General features: G+C 40.1%; 1 protein-coding gene across 1 annotated transcript in view; it reads right to left on the bottom strand.

Annotated features, from left to right (window-relative positions):
- Cfap58 (cilia and flagella associated protein 58) overlaps nucleotides 1–17,909 on the bottom strand; it is a 94,540-nt gene extending 76,631 nt beyond the window's left edge. The window contains exons 1-7 of the mRNA XM_015494863.2: nucleotides 17,746–17,909; nucleotides 13,859–14,140; nucleotides 11,646–11,794; nucleotides 9,869–10,025; nucleotides 8,662–8,856; nucleotides 5,712–5,849; nucleotides 3,536–3,695 (exon numbers count right to left, since the gene is read on the bottom strand). Of these exons, the coding sequence (XP_015350349.1) occupies nucleotides 3,536–3,695; nucleotides 5,712–5,849; nucleotides 8,662–8,856; nucleotides 9,869–10,025; nucleotides 11,646–11,794; nucleotides 13,859–14,140; nucleotides 17,746–17,754 (1,090 nt within the window). The 5' untranslated portion in view covers nucleotides 17,755–17,909. The remainder of the gene's footprint in view (nucleotides 1–3,535; nucleotides 3,696–5,711; nucleotides 5,850–8,661; nucleotides 8,857–9,868; nucleotides 10,026–11,645; nucleotides 11,795–13,858; nucleotides 14,141–17,745) is intronic.
- Between the last annotated feature and the right edge of the window lie 722 nt (nucleotides 17,910–18,631).

The raw sequence follows: 18,631 nt of genomic DNA, 5'->3' as shown, positions 1-18,631 counted from the left end.
TCAAAATCCCAACGGCATTTCTTGTAGAAATAGATAAAGCAATCATGAAATTCATATGGAAAAACAAAAGACCCAGAATAGCAAAAGCAATTCTAATCAGGAAGTGTGAATCTGGAGGTATAGCGATACCAGATTTCAAACTGTACTACAGAGCAATAGTAACAAAGACAGCATGGTACTGGTACCAAAACAGGCAGGTGGACCAATGGTACAGAATAGAGGACACAGAGACCAATCCACAAAATTACAACTTTCTTATATTTGATAAAGGGGCTAAAAGCATGCAATGGAGGAAGGATAGCATCTTCAACAAATGGTGCTGGGAAAACTGGAAATCCATATGCAACAAAATGAAGCTGAACCCCTTTCTCTCACCATGCACAAAAGTTAACTCAAAATGGATCAAAGAGCTTGATATCAAATCAGAGACTCTGCACCTGATAGAAGAAAAAGTTGGCTCCGATCTACATATTGTGGGGTCGGGCTCCAAATTCCTTAATAGGACGCCCATAGCCCAAGAGTTAATAACAAGAATAAACAAATGGGACTTACTTAAGATATTTCTCTCTGACTGCCAAATTTCTTCTAGAAAATTAATAGCAATTTAAATAGACACCTAACCACCACTAGGTATTATCATTCTCTTTGATCTTTGACAATGTGATAGATTGTTTTTGAAACCAGTATGTTGTCAGGCACAGTGAGTTACACCTATAATCCCAGAGATCTGGGAGTTTGAGGCAGGAGGATTACAAATTTGAGGCAAGCCTCAGCAACTTAGCAAGATAAGCAATTTATTGAGACCCTGCCTCAAACTAAAAAAATTAAGACCTAGCTCAGTGGTTAAGTACCCCAGGGCTCAATCCACAGTACCAAAAAAAAAAAGCCAGTATGTCAGTATTTCACTTACATTTACATTTCTGTGATGGATACTAAAGTTGATCATTTTTTCACATTTAATAACTACTTATTTATATTTCTGCTTTTTCTTATTTCCCACATTTTCTCTAACAGTTTTTTCTCATGAAATTGCTTATATTTCTATGGATTTTTAAGAGCTCTTTATATACAATAAAGATATAAATGCTTTGACAATGTTTTGTCCAATTTGCCTTTATTTATACAGTCTTTTGCTAAAGTGATTTTTTTTTTAATTTTCTTCCTTTCTTTTCTTTTTGGTACCAGGGATTAAATCCAGAGCCATGCACCCCTATGCCTGGCTAAACAGAAATTTTTATTTCACTGAATTTCTCATCTTGGTTTTTATGGTCTCAACATATGGTATTAACTTTTTTTTTCCCCAAAAAGTAGCTTTTTGCCATGCATACATTTTCAAAGTAATCCATATGGCATGATTAGTACAAAATACGACCTTATCTCTGATAATACTTTGGGGTATTTTCTGGCCTTTCCACCAATTTTTTCCATTGAAAAAATAATTGATCATGGAAGCTTTATAATATCATAATACATTTCAATATCCACACTTCTCAAAGATTTAAATGGTAATATGATACTTTAAAGTTGTGTTCCCTTGTCATTCTTGATTTCCAGAAATCTATAGCTGTTGTCAACATTTGTTTTTCTGGAGGAACTCTGGAATGTTTTCAAGTTCCATGTAACATAACTCATTGAAATTTAATACTGAAAGTATTAAATGCATGGATGGATTTGGATAGATTTATATCTTTATCATGTTAAGTATTCTTATCCACTCGGTATATCTCTCCATTTTTCAAGGCTTCTTTAATACCACCCCCCCAGTAGAATTCTGCAGGTATCTTGGTAATTTTACTCAGATATTTTATTGCTCTAGTTGCTATTGTGAACGGGGATTTTCTATCATATATTCTGACTTTTTGACATAAAAAAACAATTGTTGATATCTATATAGCTTATAACCTGCCACCCTACTGAACTCCTGTGTTAGTTCTAGTAGTTTTTCAGTTCATTGTGGAAGAAAATCCTAACACAGGGAGGACCCATGCTCCCAACCATTATGCTCAATGCTGCTTTTGTTTTTGGGGTACTAGGGATGGAACCCAGGGTTTCGCACATGCTAGGCAAGCGCTCAACCACTGAGCTACATTTTCAGCCTGCAATGCCACTCTTTGGTCAAGTGCATCAAAAGAAAGAGATCTCACAGGGCTCAGTGGTGCACACTTGTAGTCCTAACTACTTAGGAGGCTGGGGTGGGATCACTTCAGCCCAGAAGCTCAAGACCAGCCTGGGCAACATAGCAGGACGTGGTCTCAAAAAAAAAAAAAGTCCTTGAAAAAAAATGACACTGTTAATATCTATGAAATAACCATAGAAGAGAACTTGACAACTTTTATAAATATGACTTCAGGATGAAAGACAGGTTTTGTTCTCAAAGTGCAGAACTATTGTAAGCAAAAATACAGAAATGGAGCCAGGCACGGTGGCGCAAACTTGGAATCCCAGCAGCTCAGGAGATGATGCAGGAGGATCATGAGTTCAAAGCCAGCCTCAGCAACGGCCAAGGCACTTAGCAACTCAGTGAGACCCTGTCTTTAAATAAAATACAAAATAGAGCTGGGGATATGGCTCAGTGGTTGAGTGCCCCTGAGTTCAATTCCCCAGTACCAAAAATAAAAAACAGAAATGGAAATGTGGGAGTGTTCTGATGGTCAGTCAGCCAGTCACGTGCTCTAACAGTTCCATTTTTCTTCCTGTCACCAAAAACATTAGACTGCATAATTGTGCTGGACCATAGGTACCCTGAGGGCAGATGCTCTCTCTCACCGAAAGCCTGCCACAGCCTGCATTCAATTTATAGAATGGACGAATGGAGAAATGAAGATAATCCACAACTCCACCAACTCAATAAAAGATTATTTCCTAATGTTTTAGAAGGAAAAATATCTACACTTATCAAAGACTTAAATGATAAATATTTCCAGTAATCTTAACTGGAGATTTAGATCTTACCCCAATGGGGCATTGTAGACTTCTATGATTTTATATATGTTAACTCATTCAGAGCCCGTGAGAGGTCAGCAAGACACAGTGTTCCTGTTTCACATGGTCAGAATTCATACCGAGCCTCTGTCCCCAAGTCCACTGCTGTTTCTGCCATACCAAACTTGAGCAGGACACCATATTAGTAATTACATTCTTATCAGAAAATAGTCATGCATCCAGATGATAACACATGACATTTAATAAGTACTTACTATGTGCTGAGTGCTATCTACAATATTGTCCCAGATACTGTTAATGAAGGACATTGATTTTAACGTATCTCCTATCCTCTATGGACAGAACTGACAAGTGCTGAGTAATACTTTGGGCTGTTTTTACACTGGGACAATAGAACCTGTGGAAGAATTTATTGAGGTAAGAGAGTTAAAGGTATTCAGAATGACGGCTCCTTCTTACTGCTGGTTGCCAGTTTGTCGTCTTGATTTCAATTGGCATGGTTTGTGTTTGTACGCACAGAGCCCTGGGCTGTGCGATGCCATCAGGCCCTAGTGAGATGTAAGTTAATAAGCCAAAGCACAAGATGGTTTACCTCTCTCTAATCCCAGGATCTGATTCTTTAGGGTTTCTTTGTGCTGTTCTACTTCTGCCTTTTGCTCTTCGATCTGGTGCAATTTCTTATGGATTTGTTCTCTGACTTTGTTGAGCTTCCCAATGTCAAGGCGCATCTGATGGACTTCTTCCTCTTTGGCCTGTCATTAGTGAGAGAGAAATCAACTAGGACACAAAGTCCATAAAGGGCCAGCAGCTGAATGGGGGCAGAATCAATCAGAGAAGGTCTTCCAGTGTGAGTGCCAGCTTTTTCCTACGGGATCATATCAAAACACAGGCTGCTGGAGTTTGAGAGAAAGTGAAAAGTTCTTTTTTCTCAATAAAATATGTGGCCATATAAAATAAAAACAATGAAAAGACAGATAAAATCTGGTGCTGTCAGTTACCATCTAATTGTGCAATCAAATAAGAGGAGAATGCTGAACCATGCGTGTCACAAATATATAAATTTTGCATACCGAGGCTGTATTTGATGAGCAATTTTCATGGATTTACAAAGTAGTCTCTCTGAGAAGGTCATTAACATGCTATAAAATATTTAGAAATTCCTTTGGATCCATGGAGTTCACTCAGCCCAATCAGATCCACTAGGGGAGGGGTCTTTCTTCCTTATATTAGGCCAGTCTGTGGGCATACAGACAGACGCATGCAACAGCATACAGACACAAATCTACATCATGGGGAAAAAGGTAGCAAAAAAAAAAAAAATCCTAGCAAGGGAAATCTCCATATTTTTTGTTTATGGACCTCAAGTTTTATGGATTTTCACATTTTAAACTAAATTCACTTTAAAATTTTTCTTTTTCTATTAGAAATGGCTGGGAAAGAGTTGGGGATTCTTCTGCAAACAATGATGAGCAATTATCTTGGCTCTTGACAATGAAAAGCCTGAAATGAGCTGTGTATGTTATCCTTGGGGTATTACTAGATACCTAATCCCATTAGGTGTTATCAGATCCCATTAGGTTTAGGATCTGATAATAGAAATAGTCCATCTGTCGAGATGTCCCATTCACCTTATCAAAGGAGAAAATTAATGGCATACGTATTTTTTACTTTAATTTTCCCACAGAGGCAAATAAAGTATTCTGACTAACATGGTCATTTCACTTCTGCCTCACATACCACATTCTCATAAAGAATTGGTTTCAAGTCAACCCACTCTGGACTGCTTTAAAATGTTGCGCAACCTTAGACCCCTAGAGGGTTCAAGTTAGTTGACCTTAAGTCCCTTTAATTCTAATATTTTTCCATTTCTATGGTTATTAATCCAGACCCCACAGTTAGACTTCTGAAAAATTCTAGATAACTTTCATATTTCCAGCATGCATGCAAAATGAAATGCAGGATGCAAATAAAGTGTGTGTGTGTGTGTGTGTGTGTGTGTGCGCGCGCGCATGCGCACATGTATGCACACATGTGTACTTTCATCAGATTCTCAAAAGAAACCATAATTCAAAGATGTTATGGCTCACTGTTCATATCTATATATTATTCTTGATAGGCTACTCATTTTATGCCCAATATGCTTATATAACCAAATAAGGAATCTGGATTTTTTTTTCAGAATTAAACATAAGGCTGCTCTGTTAATTACAAAGGCATGCAATATGTATTCGAGTATAAAAATGCTATCCAAATTTAATTTGCAAGCATTCTTCAATGAGGGAAAGGAAAACAGGAAACTATTGAAATATATATTAGTAGTAAAAATCATGATTCCCCAATCTTGGATATAAATACCCAATAGTGCCCGCCCAGGCCCCAGCCCTCCTACTCCACCTCTCCAGAACAAATCGTAAAATATAATCTGAATTCTTTTCCACTCACGCATGTGAATGGTTTCTAGCTCTCAGCAACTGGTTACTTGTGAGGCTCATTACTGAGATGAACATCTGAGCTTGCTTTGGAAAATATTTGCATAACCATATGACCAATAATCAGGTTTGCAATTTTATAAGTAAGAATGGGAGTTATCAAACTGTCTGCTTCCAGGCATAAAGCAATCACCATAGGCTCACACCTGCTTCTGATGTCCTGGGGCCCTTGGCAGAGCTAACAGTGTATCTGACCCAAGGCTCCAAGTGCAAAGGGAAACCTGTGCTCCAGGTAAAGAAGGTTCCTGCTAGGGAACAGACATGTCACTTAGCATTTACTTTGAGCTCTAAGGCCTTCTGCTGGTTCTCCTGGGACAACTGCTCACAAGCCAAAGTGTGTTGCTCGTTCTCTTGCTGAAGTTTAGCATTTCTCATCTGGAACTGCTCCAGTTCCTTCGCAGCTCTCTCATTCAGTATCTGAAAGAAACAGAACGAGCTGGTTAATGCTTTTTAATCTGATTACAGTGTCTGCATATACACGCGGGAGGCCCCACCAACCTCCTGGGAAGATAACAGCAATCGAACTTATTTGTCTTCGTAGAAATTGTTCTTTATCCCAGATGAAAACACAAACACACTCAAATATGATGAATGTTAAATGGCCAAGGAAAATGATGCCTTCTAATGAATAACAACACAGTGAGCATGATTTTTTTTCCTGAGAGCCTAGGGAAGTCTTGTTCACAGGTGGTGGATAAATATTTTAATGCCTGTTTGCCATTTGGCAGGCTTTGCATACGCAACAATTGCTATAATCATTGCAAATGAGCTAGAGATTCAAACGGGTTTTATCCGCTCTGGGGCTCAGAAGCTGCATCTCCAGAAGCGAATGAATCCTGCTTTGACATGCCTCCAACGTTCTCATGAGCAGACGCGTCCACCACCAACACAGAGACAACTCCCCTCTAATCCAACTTAAGCCAAAACAGTGGAGCAGAGTGAAATGATTCATATCTACCTGATTTCAGTGTCAGCCGGATATCCCTACCTTGATCATTCTGAGCAGACATAAATTTATCAAAACAAAGGACTACATCTTAGGAAGTTCTTCTATTGCAGGAATATAAGGGAGGTAGAGAGATAGCAAATGAGCTGAAGGAAAAGGAAGAAGAGAGAGAGAGAAAGAAATAGTTAAGATCTTCTTCCGAATATAACTCCCATGTATGCAGCAACTGAACATGGAAAGAATTCATCCAATCAACAGATGAATGGATAAAGAAAGTGGGGTATATATACACAATGGAGTTTTATTCAGTTGTAAAGAAAAAGGAAGTCATGTCATTTGCAGGAAAATGGATGAAACTTGAAACCATTGTGTTAAATCAAAATAAGCCAAACAGAAGGTCAAGGGTTGCGTATTATCTTTCATATATGGAAGCTAAAGAGGAAAAAGGAAAAGAAAAGTGAGGGAGTGGGAATCTCATGAAAATCAAGGGGAGATCAGTAGAAGAAAGGGAGATGGGAGAAGAGGAAGGAGGGGAAAGTGCTAGGGAGTGATATTGGCCAAATTATATTGTTACATTGTGTTGTTTGTGCCAATATGTAACAACAAATCCCATCACTATGTACAACTGCAACACACCAATAAAAAATGTGAAAGAAAAACAAACAAACAAACAAAAAGTATCCAACCAAGTCCCATCAACAGGCACTAAACAAAATGTAACCAGCTAGGCTAAAACTGAAAAGTTTACATGCATACTAGATACTGCTATGCAAAGCACTGCAGTTTTATTCTGATTTCCAAAAGGCTTTCTCTTAATATTCATGTTCAAAGAAGTTTCCTGATTTTTCTCCTGGAGACTGCACATTGTGTATTATCTATTTGAATTCCGGCTTTATGAAAAATTAATAAAGCGACTGACAAAGAAATGTATTCTGACTTTATTTTATTTTTTTTAAGTAGAAATGTGTTCTGTGGCTTTACATTTTTTAGATACAAATTTTCTGAGGGAAAATGTTTTTAAGAAAAGATTTAATTCTATAAACTGCTTGTGTCATAAATGAAAAAAGCGACTAGGGACATAACATATTGGTAGAGCACTTGCCTAGCATATACAAAGCCCTGAATTTCATCACCAGCATTGAAAATAATAATAATAAAGAAAATGAGAAAAGACATAAAATTGCCAATATCTGTGTTACATTAAGTGGCTATAAAAGAAGAAATATTTAAAATAACACAATATTTAATATAGCAAGGATTGAGTATGGTTTTCTAAACTTGAAACGTAAAAATGAACCCATTAAGAATAAAAAATGTTTTGTTCACATAATGGAATACAGTACATCAATGAGAGCAAATGGTGGGCTAGGGTTGTGGCTCAGCAGTAGAGCGCTTGCCTAGCATGTGCGAGGCCTCAGCACCAAGTAAAAATAAATAAATAAAAATAAAGGTATTGTGTTCAACTACAATATGAAAATATTTTTTTTAAAAAGTGAAAATGGTTTCCTGAACTCTGTTCAATAGGGTTTTCTGCAATGATGTCATGTTCTCTATCTTCACCAAGATAGTATCTACTAACCCAATGTGGCTATTGGGCACCTGAAAACCGTACTAGTGCATCTGAGGAACTGAATTTTTAATTTCACTTAGACTTAGTAAATGTAAGTAACCACAGGTGGCTTAATGGCTAGCACACTAGACACTGCAGGTCTATAAATTCATGGCAATTACATGATCAACTCTAATCAACAGAATAGAACAGCAGTTAGACGCCAAAGAATACATCCAGTATCTATCTTGTTTCTGTGAAGCACAAAGACAGGCAAAACTAATGTCTGCTTAGAATTTAGGACAGAGGTGACCTTTGGGGAGGAAAGTGACTGAGAGAGGGCACTGGGGGGCTTCTGGGAGCTGGAAATGTTCTGCTTCCTGGGGTGGGTGCAGGTGAACAAGATGCGTGTTCAAGTGGTGAAAATGTATCAAGTTGCACACTTGTGACGTATCCACTTTTTAATGTGTATATCATACATCAATAAAAGGTTAAAAAGAATTCACCAACCTATCGGAGCTGGGAAGGGGGAGGAGTGCATAACTACCAGGAAGAACCATTCAAGGACCCAACTACAAAGTGATGTGCTGCCACCATCAGCAGAGAAAAATGTTGGCTGTTTTCCAAGACAACCCGAAATGCAAAACGGATAGGAAAGGGAGGCACCAGGGTGGGGGGCAGGGGGTGGGGGATACCAAGGTGGGGATGGGGGAGGGACAGTGCACCCGGCTCACCTTCTGCTCCTTCAGCTGCTGCTCCAGCCGCTGAAGCTCCTCCTTGCTCTTCTGCACGTACTGCTGCAGGGCCTTGATCTCCGACTGCCTGCTGTCCATGTCTGTCTGAATCTGCTTGAGCTCTTTCTCAAGTTTTTCCTTCTTCCGAGACTCCCGGGAAGCTTCATTCTGACGATGCTGGATTTCTTGTTGGAACTAGGGGGATGGGGGAGGGGGCACAAAGGACAAGGAGAAAAGAGATGACCCAATCACCAGGGCGGGTCTCAACTAGCCATGGTCCCCCTTCTCCCAGGCACGTCACTTAGCAGTAGCTTTTCCGTGGGAGACGGTCATCCTTGAGCCCTAAAGTTCCAACTTTCAGGAATATTCTCTGCATCGTTCATCGGAGCCTTGCCACCAAAGCCCACGGGTGGGCAATGGATTCCCAGAAGACAGTAGAAAATCAACTAAATATAAACCCAGGATTCTAGGGATGTTGGACATGGAAAGAATTCATCCAGATCTGCATCAATAGGGACTAAATAAAATGTAACCAGCTACACTAAATATGAACTTCTGCCTTACATGATCCTGGACGGTGCTAAACAAGCATTAAGATTTCAACTGGGGCCTGACTTGTGGCTCAGTGGTACAGCACTTGCCTGGCAGGTGTGAGGCCCTGGGTTCGATCCTCAGCACCACAAATAAATAAAGTAAATAATCCATCGACAGCTTAAAAATATATATATTTAAGAAAAATATTTCATCTGGATGCCTAAACTCTATGAAAAGCCTTTCTCTTATCTCACACTCAAAGAAGTCTCATATTCTCCTCTTGGAGATTACACTTGCATATTATCTATTTGACTTCTGGCTTCAGGTGAGAGTGATCAGAGGGACCCAGGTGGCTTTCCTATAAAGAAGGGCTGAGGGGACTACTATGCCCAATGCCGTGGCCCCTGGCCTTCACGGGGACACCTGGGTGAGCTCCGACTATAAGCAGAGAGTCAGAGTCGTGCCTTGGTGACTTCTCAGACAGAACCTGGAGAAAAAGCAAATCAAGGAAAACTGTTCTTCAAAAAACAAACCAGGGAGACAAGCAGAGCAAGGAATGCCTCACTTAGGCACAAGGGGGACTTTGGAGAGAACAGACAGGAAGGGAGACGGAAGGACAGGACATCCTTTGAAAGGGAGCTCTCCTTCATCCTGCCCAGATAGCAGAGCCCACCTGACTGATGGTCTGCTCCGCATCGTCCTTCACTCGCTCCATTTCCTGATGCTTCTCGGTGATGACAGCTAAGGACTCTCGTAATTTCACCACTTCTGACAAGAGCTGGTCCCGCTCCTTTGTCACTTCTTCTTTGAACTTTATTAAATCTCGAATACTGAAAATAAGCACCCGGGAGTCAGACTAAATGGCCACCTGCTCAGGAGTCCTTCCTATCATCCTGAGCCCATCTTCCTGGGAACGTCTACAGGCCCCAGTGGAGTCTATGCAGACATAAACAGAAAGCCCTCTATGCCCTGACAAAGCAGTACCAAAAATAATGTATAGGAGATGACTCCTTCTTTAATTTTAAGGAAATGCACTGTCTATCCATGAGTGTGTATGTGTATGTGTGTATTCTGTACGCATTTTATAGAAGACCAGAAGAACAGACACTAGTCTGGTAACCAATTATCTCTGAAGAATTTAGGGTGGGAATGTAGGGAGAATGATACTTTCCACACCTCTGTGTTATTTAGATCTGTTATAAGAAGACTATATTACTCTTGTCAACTGTTGTAATTAACCTTAAGGAGGTGTCAACTTAGGAAATTATTTTTTTAATTTATCCTCCAGAGGGATATGATCACAGCTATAAAGTCTAAAGTGAAGCATAAACATGAGCCAATAATATGCATTGTCAGTTGCCTCTCCATTCACCCAAAGAGATTTGTTTCTCCCAAAGGAATGAGGCACAGATAAAATGTTCCCCAGGACAAAATTTGAAGAATCATTCATGATGCTGGTTTTTGGAGAGTTTGTGATAACATTCATTAATTTGAATTGCAAACCAGTTACCTCCACGTTTCAAAAACCATTCCATCTGGTTCGGAATGACTTTCTGCAGAATTACCACTTCACCAGTGGAAGTTCCGTATCTGACAGGACCTCAGCAGGAGAATGAATCTGGGCTACAGTGGCTCTTACTAGAGGAAAACTTTGCCTGCAGACTTTTGCAGCTGACAGTCATCAAACAACTATTCAAAACACAGTAATTTGACGACGCTTATTTACCAACATCTTTTGATACAACATAACTGTTTAATAAGGAGCCTTCCAATCCACACTCGAGCACTTCTCCAGAAACAAAACCTCAATTCCAAGGTTTTTATGCAGAGAGACAGCAACATCTGAACACACCGTTGAAGGTAAAAACCTGGGCAGGATAGTTTGTCTTCAGTATTCTTCCTCTTCCATTCTCCTTAAAGCCTCCTCTCCAAATTAGTTCCCTCACCTTTCACTGGCTGCTCTGAAGAAGCTCGAATGAGATCACATCTATCATGACAGTAATGACATCTTCTGTTTGTTTTTCCTGTCCCCTCCCCTAGCACCTCTACTTAAAACTGTCTATCAAAGTTGGACCAGTGCATCAAGAAAACATAAGAAACCAAGAGAGCAACATTAGATTTGGTTAAAGATGCCAAAGAAACTGGTCATAGTGGCACACGCTGTAATCCCAGCATCTCAAAATGCTGAGGCAGGAAGAGTACAAGTTCAAGGACAGTGTGGGAAACTAAGTGAGATCTTAGAATAAAAATTAAAAAGTGCCAGGATGTAACTCAGTGAAAAGAAGTACGGGGGGTGGGGGTGGGGGGGGCGCAGGGTTCAATTCCCAATACAGAAAAAAAGAAAAGAAAATCTTTATTATTATGTACATGTATGAATATGTCAAAACGAAGCCCACTATTATGTATAATATAATGTACTAATACATTTTTTAAAGATGATTTTGACCTACTTGCTGTCATGGTCCAGTGATAGTCCAGACCCTTGCTCAACTAGTTTGGTAAGATTCACTATTTCTTCTTTCAGAGCAAGAATCGTCTCCTTGGCTTTCTGCTCTTTGTCATAGGCTGAGTCCACCATCTTCCAGGCCTTTTCAATTTCCTGAATGGGCCACAAGATATCAGTGAGAAAAACCAAACTGATGCCAGATGCAAGACTAACCAGCAAATCAAATAACATCATGATTACAATATAGTAGTCATTTATGGGGAAAGAATATTATACATTATACATTATGCATAAGTTTGTACTGACTTACAAATGGTTCAACATGAGCCAGTGAACAGCACAGTTAAAGAGGGAGACAGGCAAGGAGTATTTTTTTTCTTATGTAGGTGGGTGTGGCTACAAGTTTTTGCAATCTACCTAGGAAGATTATTTCTAATAAAGAAGTTGATAGGTTTGCAGAATGTTAAAAATGAAAGTTTATGTGCTTTCCAAATCCAGCTTATTTACCAAAACAATAAGCTTTATCACATAAGGAATGATCACAGATCCAACACCTAAATTGATAGATTGAATAGAACCTCTTGATATTTGCAAATATAAAATACATTTGGTTCTCAGGTCCCAATGAGTTCCCAGATGGCAACATAGACTTTAGAACCCTTCCTAGGGATGCCATTCTTCACTGTTTCCAAATTGTGCATGACCACTTTGCTAATTTCCATTCTCAGAAGCTCAAGTCCACATCTTATTATTAAACACTGGCAGGAAAAAAACAAACCCCATAGTTAGGAATGAAACAATGACTCCTACGGCTTCAACATCCTCACTGTTATAAAAGCAATGTGCAATATTATCCTATATACTTAAAAGTGAATTATAGCCATTTGAGTGGATAAGCAGCGTCTGCAACAGCCTTAACTTTCTTGCAAAATTTTATTAAGGTGGTGGGTCCTTTAGACAGACAAGAACCAATATAGTTAAGGTGACAGTATTCCACTCTGATGTTGACAAAAAATAAAATGGGTAGAAGACAGGGTTTAACTTAATAAAATTCATGCTCACTATTATATTACAGAGATTACTCTTGAATAACCACAGCACATAATTCAGTGACTCAAAACAAAAATATCAGTTCGTGGGATATGTTCTTAAGTAGCAACCCTATGTAGTATTTTTGGCAAAACAAATGGATAGGTAAGTGAAAATATGATTACACAAAGTTTTATCCAAATCAGCTTCACCAATTAGATTTTAATCACCAATTCATGCCTTCAATTTTCAGTCTTTAAATTTATAATGAAAAGTGTTTTTCCTGTCATAACATGAATTATAGCCTTCTTGTTTTGAGTTTTTCAACAAGGTTAAGAAGAAAATGGCAACTGAGAAAAAAATTATTCTAAGGAAAAGAGTGGTTTCTAACAAAGATAAATCACATTCTGTACTGGTCTTAGAAGTTAATTTGAATTGGTTGATATCTGATTGCACACAATAAGGAAATTACCTAAAATGTTGAGAAATTATTTCTCATAATTAGGGTTTTAATTTTTTATTAATGTTTCAACCTGTTGTCTCCCTGAGATTAACAGGGAACATTTATGTTTTACCTTCAAAATGTTACAACACAGTGAAGAATGAAAAATACAGCATAAAGCATTGGGGACTTGGCTCAGTGGTGGAGCACTTGCTTCACACCATAGAGGCTCCACCTCAGTACTGGAAATAAATGTGTAGTGTAAAATACAGTCATTCTTCCTCAGTGTTCCCCAAGACTGAATCCCTGGTTCTGAGGAACTGGGGAGGTCAAAGGGGAAGCAATGAGAAGCCAGGAGTTCCCAAAGTATTCACTCCTGGAATAGGAAGAAAAATAAAAATATAAAAATATCTTTAGCAAGCTATCAGATGTGTCATTACTCATTACTAAAACAAGACATCTTGGAACTTCTCAGATGGCATTTGCTTATCTCTAAGTCCTTTTACTAACCCATTATTTCCCAAAACCCAAGTCAGAAAGCTTCTCCATTATTTTCTGCATGGTGAAATTCACCCAGACTAATTTTTTTTCTTTGTGAATAAACATTATTCCCTAGAATATAATAAGCAAATACAGAGATCACGTATATTTTTACCTAGTCATTCGTTTGCTGCCGTCCTTGAGTTGACAAGACAATGAAAGAACAATATTTTAAATTCAGGTTCATCTATTTCTAGATCACTGACCTTCTTCAGGGAAGCGATGGTGGTCTGATCGTCCTGAGAGAGCTTCAGGGCAGTGGCAACCTTGGCGGAATTAACCACAATCTCTGCGTTCAGCTCTCTGCACTTGGCCATCAGACGCTTCTCATTGTCATAAGACTTTTTCATGATGGTATGAAGCCTCTCATATTCAACCCTAAATTTTTCCAGACCTTTTTCTCCTGAAAGTTCACTGAGAACCTCCTGAAAATCTCTTTCAATTTCCTCAAATGCTGTTTCTTCCATCACCAGTTTTTCACCCTTGTCCTGTGGCGGGGGATGGGGGGGAATAAAGATGAGAATGGGAAGGCAACAGCTACTCCATGACTGTTTATGGATTATTCTATATCTCTGAATGAACGATCTTCATCCACTGGCCAGCAGAAAAATTGAGACTGCATGTTGTGAAGGCTACTTTTTCATCCCGGGATGCATTTATATGAAATGCATGTAATGTAGGAAAATTAATTAACATGAGATCATACTGGAGTAAGGTGGGCTCTAATCCAGTCAGACTCAGTGTTCTTATTAAAAGGAAAATTCTAGACGGACAGACATGCACACAGGGGAAACATGAAGAATGATTGGGCTGATGCAATTTCAGGAAGACTAAAGACTGTCAGCGTCTGCCAGAAATGAAAAAGAAGCTGGGCAGGATTAGACTCAAGGTCTCCACAGGAGCACAACCTTGCCCATGCTTTATTTTAGACTTCTATCCCTGAGAACTGTGAAACGAAAGAAAATTCTGCTGTTTAAAGCCATCGAGTTTGTGGTGGCTGCTCTAGCAAACTAGTGCAGCTACTTCTTACTAGGTACAAGACGATAATAAGTGTTAAAATATATGGTTAACATATTTATTCATTCATTCAGCAAATATTGATTGGTAAGTTCTGGAACGGAGCCTGGAGAAGATATCAAGGTAAAGAATAAATGGCCCATCCACAGAGAATTTACATTTGACTAGTTGGTGGAGGATGTTGTGCAGATAATGGAACTATACAATTTGATCCCTGCCACAAAATGAATTCAAAGTTCTATAAGAATCTATAAGAAAAAAAATTGCTCACACCACGAATAATAATGCAAAATTCATGAAGGAAGTGGCATTTGAGCAGGCCTAGAAGAAAGGAAGGAATTTTCATAGGAGGATGTAGAGAAAAAGGCAATCCCAGTAGATGGAACTTGGAGCAAAACTTTTTGGCCAAGCAAGTATTTAAGTTGGCTAAAGTATAAAAGATATTACTGGGAGAAGGAAGGAAAAGATTAACTAGGAAGTCAGGTACATACTGGAGGCCTGAGTGGCATTCTAAGGAGCATGGGTTGCATTGTTCTGTAGGCCACAGAGAACCACTCAAGACTTTTGTGCTTGCAACATTACACTTTGGTAGTCTATGCTGAGAAGGACTGAACCTCAACACCCTGCTGCTGATCCAAGAAACTAACCAATAATAGAGTAAACTTCCAACCCACCTTGAAGATTTTAGATAGATATTCTAGTTTACCTTCTGTTTTGACAAAGCTGTCTTGCCCAATTACATATTTTTAATTTTTAAAAACATATGTACTATTAATTAAATCCTAAAAATGATGTGCAAGCAAAACATAGTCTTCAGAGATTAAAACAGATAAAGAGTCACAAGCATATCTACAACATTTTCTGTAACAAGTGAACTATTAAGTTTAATGGAGCTTTTCTTCCTGACTAAAAGCAGATTATTACAAAGAAACCAATGTAGCAACTTCACAAAGAAGGGAAAAATCATATTTAGGAAATATGGTACCATTACTGCTCTATGCTTCCCCCTCGTTGATGCTAAACATGAGCACACACAAAAACTTATCATGACAATGTTCTCAGTTCTATCCCTGTAAAAGGAATTAATGTCAACACTTGATCAGCAGCCCAATGATTTGTTGCAGGCCAAGTTTTCCCTGTACACCTGGCTCTTAGCACAGGAATGGGAAAATATCAAAGAAAGAAAAAATTTTAAAAAACTTCTAGGAACAAGAGAGATTTTTTTCCATACTGACATTAAAAAATATACCATTATTAAAAGAAAAAAATAAAAGCAATCTCGTAGCTATGACCAGTAAGCAACTGACATATACATTGTTACAGTGCATAATGGTATTTCACAAACACCGTATCAAGGCGAACTGATCAGTGGAACTGTACCCATTCCTTCATTCATCACCTGTCCTGAGCATTTGTATGTACCAGGCACTATTCTAGGCACTTAGAGTACCAATTTGTGGAAAGAAGGGAAAGGAAAAGAGAGGCATAGTAGAAGAGACTGGCATGGAGATAGATAGCAAAAGCAGAGACTAGGTAAAGTTGTCCAAGGTGAAGCGAAGAAAAATAGAAGAAATGAGAAAAAATAATGAAAGGGAAGGAAAACTGAGAAACAATTATGTCCAGGTATTGGTACCTGGGGCTTGTTCATGGGGAATAAAGAATAATGAAATGAACCAAGATGACCAGTGAGGAAGAAAAGGAGGAAACACTCAAAAGCACACAATGGGAAATATAAAGGAAAACTAGAAAGACAAAGAGGAGGAAATGAGAAGCAAAGAGATGTGGATGAGAATAGGTGATGGGGAGAAGTGATGTGACCATAGCAACAGGGATGTCAAAGGGAGATGATAGTGATTGGGCCCAGGAGTGAGGAAAATGGGAAAAAGTTCAGAGTCATTCAACCCAGGAAACAGAATTAATAAAGGAAGACCAGAGGCTGGGAATGGTGGTGCATGACTATAATCTCAGCATCTTGGAGGGGCTGAAGCTGGAGGGTCGCAAGTTCAAGACCAGCCTGGACAATTTAGAGAGAACCTGTCTCAAAATATTTTTAAAGGGGAGAAAGGAAGAGGAGCAAGGGTATAGCCTGGAGGTAGAATGCACGCAGCTGGGTTCAATCTCCAATAGTGAGAAAAGAAAATAGAAAGGAAGGCTAGGCATGGAGGAGATGGAATGCTGAGGGGTGGGAGATGGTGAAGAGGAGACAAGGAAAGCAACTGAGGTGGGAACCTGCTGGTGCTAAGAGAAACTAGAACCAGGGCTGGCTTCATGGGTGTGAGAACTACTTAGGTACAAAAGGTTCAGTGCTCAGAAGAGCCCCATCCTTGGTTAATGCTCTGCTGTCAGGTTGTAAAATTCTTGATTTTTGAACAAGAAGCTTTGTGTTTTCATTTTGCACTGGGCCTCAAAAATCATGTAGCTGGTCCAGGCTGGAACTGACCATGTCATGGGGAGGGCTCTGGCAGGGCAATGAAGAATTTGAATTGGACCATGGCAGATGGAAACTGTGAATGTCAAGTGATGACAGGGTCTTAAGGCTGTTGAGGTTGTAAATGAGAAGGCTAATGGACAGGCAGAAGAGTCATTGAAGGACTGTGGAAATGACTCCTGACCAGTGAGGCTGAAGAGGGGATATACTGTAATGGGGGGTAGTGATTGGAGGCTATAGAATATAAACACAGGGGTCCATGACAACACAGAAGATGTGTGACTGCAGGTGATCATATGATAGGAAAACAATATGTGACAAGTGGACACGAGTCAGTAATAGGGGTGACAATGAGTATCTGTGAAGCTTTTTTCCAGTTTCCATTGAGACATCTTCAATATTTGTATCACCCTAATGGTTCAAACTCTAGGCATGGGTGCTTGCCGTGTGTCTGGGAACTCACGAGGGAAGGACAGGAGGGGATGAGGCCAGAGAATGGCCAACGGAGAAAGGCCCGGGAAGGGAGGGTGCAGGTGGGGATAGGATGTTGATTGGGAGAGTTTCAGAATCAGTGGATGCGGCAGGGCATCTAGCGGGAGAGCTGGGAGGAAGAGGTGGAGCGAGAGGTAATAGACAAGGGAGCCTGACCTCTGCCATCCTGACGCTCTCTCGGGGCGGCCTCAGAGGCTGCTGTGGAGACTGAAGAAACCGGCCGGAGTCTGGGGGAGGGGCTGTGCACCGCCCTCAGCGCCTAAAAGGGCGACACGTTATCTCTATCGCCTGAGGTGGGCTGAAACCCGGCGCTCGGCGCGTCCCCCCGTTGCCTGGCAACAGCCACGCCCACTAGGGGGAGAACGGGCGTTCCAAAGGGGAGGGGCCTCAGAGGCTGGAGGTATTCCTCAAAGAAATATGCAAATATTTCCTGAATGGGGCGGAACCAAGGAAATGAGTGGGCGGAGCTCGGAGTCTGGGAGGAGGCCCTGGAAGGTGCAGAAGTTAGAGATTCCCAAGAGAAAGGCTCCCCTGATTAGCATTTCAGGTGCAGAGAGCTGAAATAAGGAAGTTCCTTCGTTCATGAAATGTGGGAGACCCCTCTCTGGCTTTGTTCCTTTTTTTCCTCTTTATCCCCATCCCTATTCCCAAGCCTCATCCTCAGCCCTAGCTGCATTCTTGCTGCTGTGCTTGGTTGTGTATTTTTAAAAAATGTAAACCGGGACGGTGGTGCAAGCCTGTAATCGCAGAGACTCAGGAGGCTGAGACAGGAGGATCGCCTGGGCAATATAGGGAGACCCTGTATCAAAATAAAAAATGAAAAGATTGGGGATGTAGCTCAGTGGTAGAGCACGCTGGGTTCAGTCCCCAGGTAGAAGGGGAGGGAGGGAGGAAGATAGATAGCGTTTTTTTGTTTGGTTTGGTTTTGGTTTTGGTTTTAAAAAAAATAGTATTGTTCCCATCCTCTCCCCCTTTCTTCTACACACACACCTCTCTCTCTCTCTTCTTCTCATTCTCTCTCTGTCTGCTCATGTCTCATCTG

Source organism: Marmota marmota, unplaced genomic scaffold (assembly GCF_001458135.2).
Source record: "Marmota marmota marmota unplaced genomic scaffold, marMar, whole genome shotgun sequence".
Taxonomy (NCBI): Eukaryota; Metazoa; Chordata; class Mammalia; order Rodentia; family Sciuridae; genus Marmota; species Marmota marmota.
The sequence above is the reverse complement of the archived record's forward strand: the minus strand, read 5'-3'. Positions and strand labels throughout refer to the sequence as shown.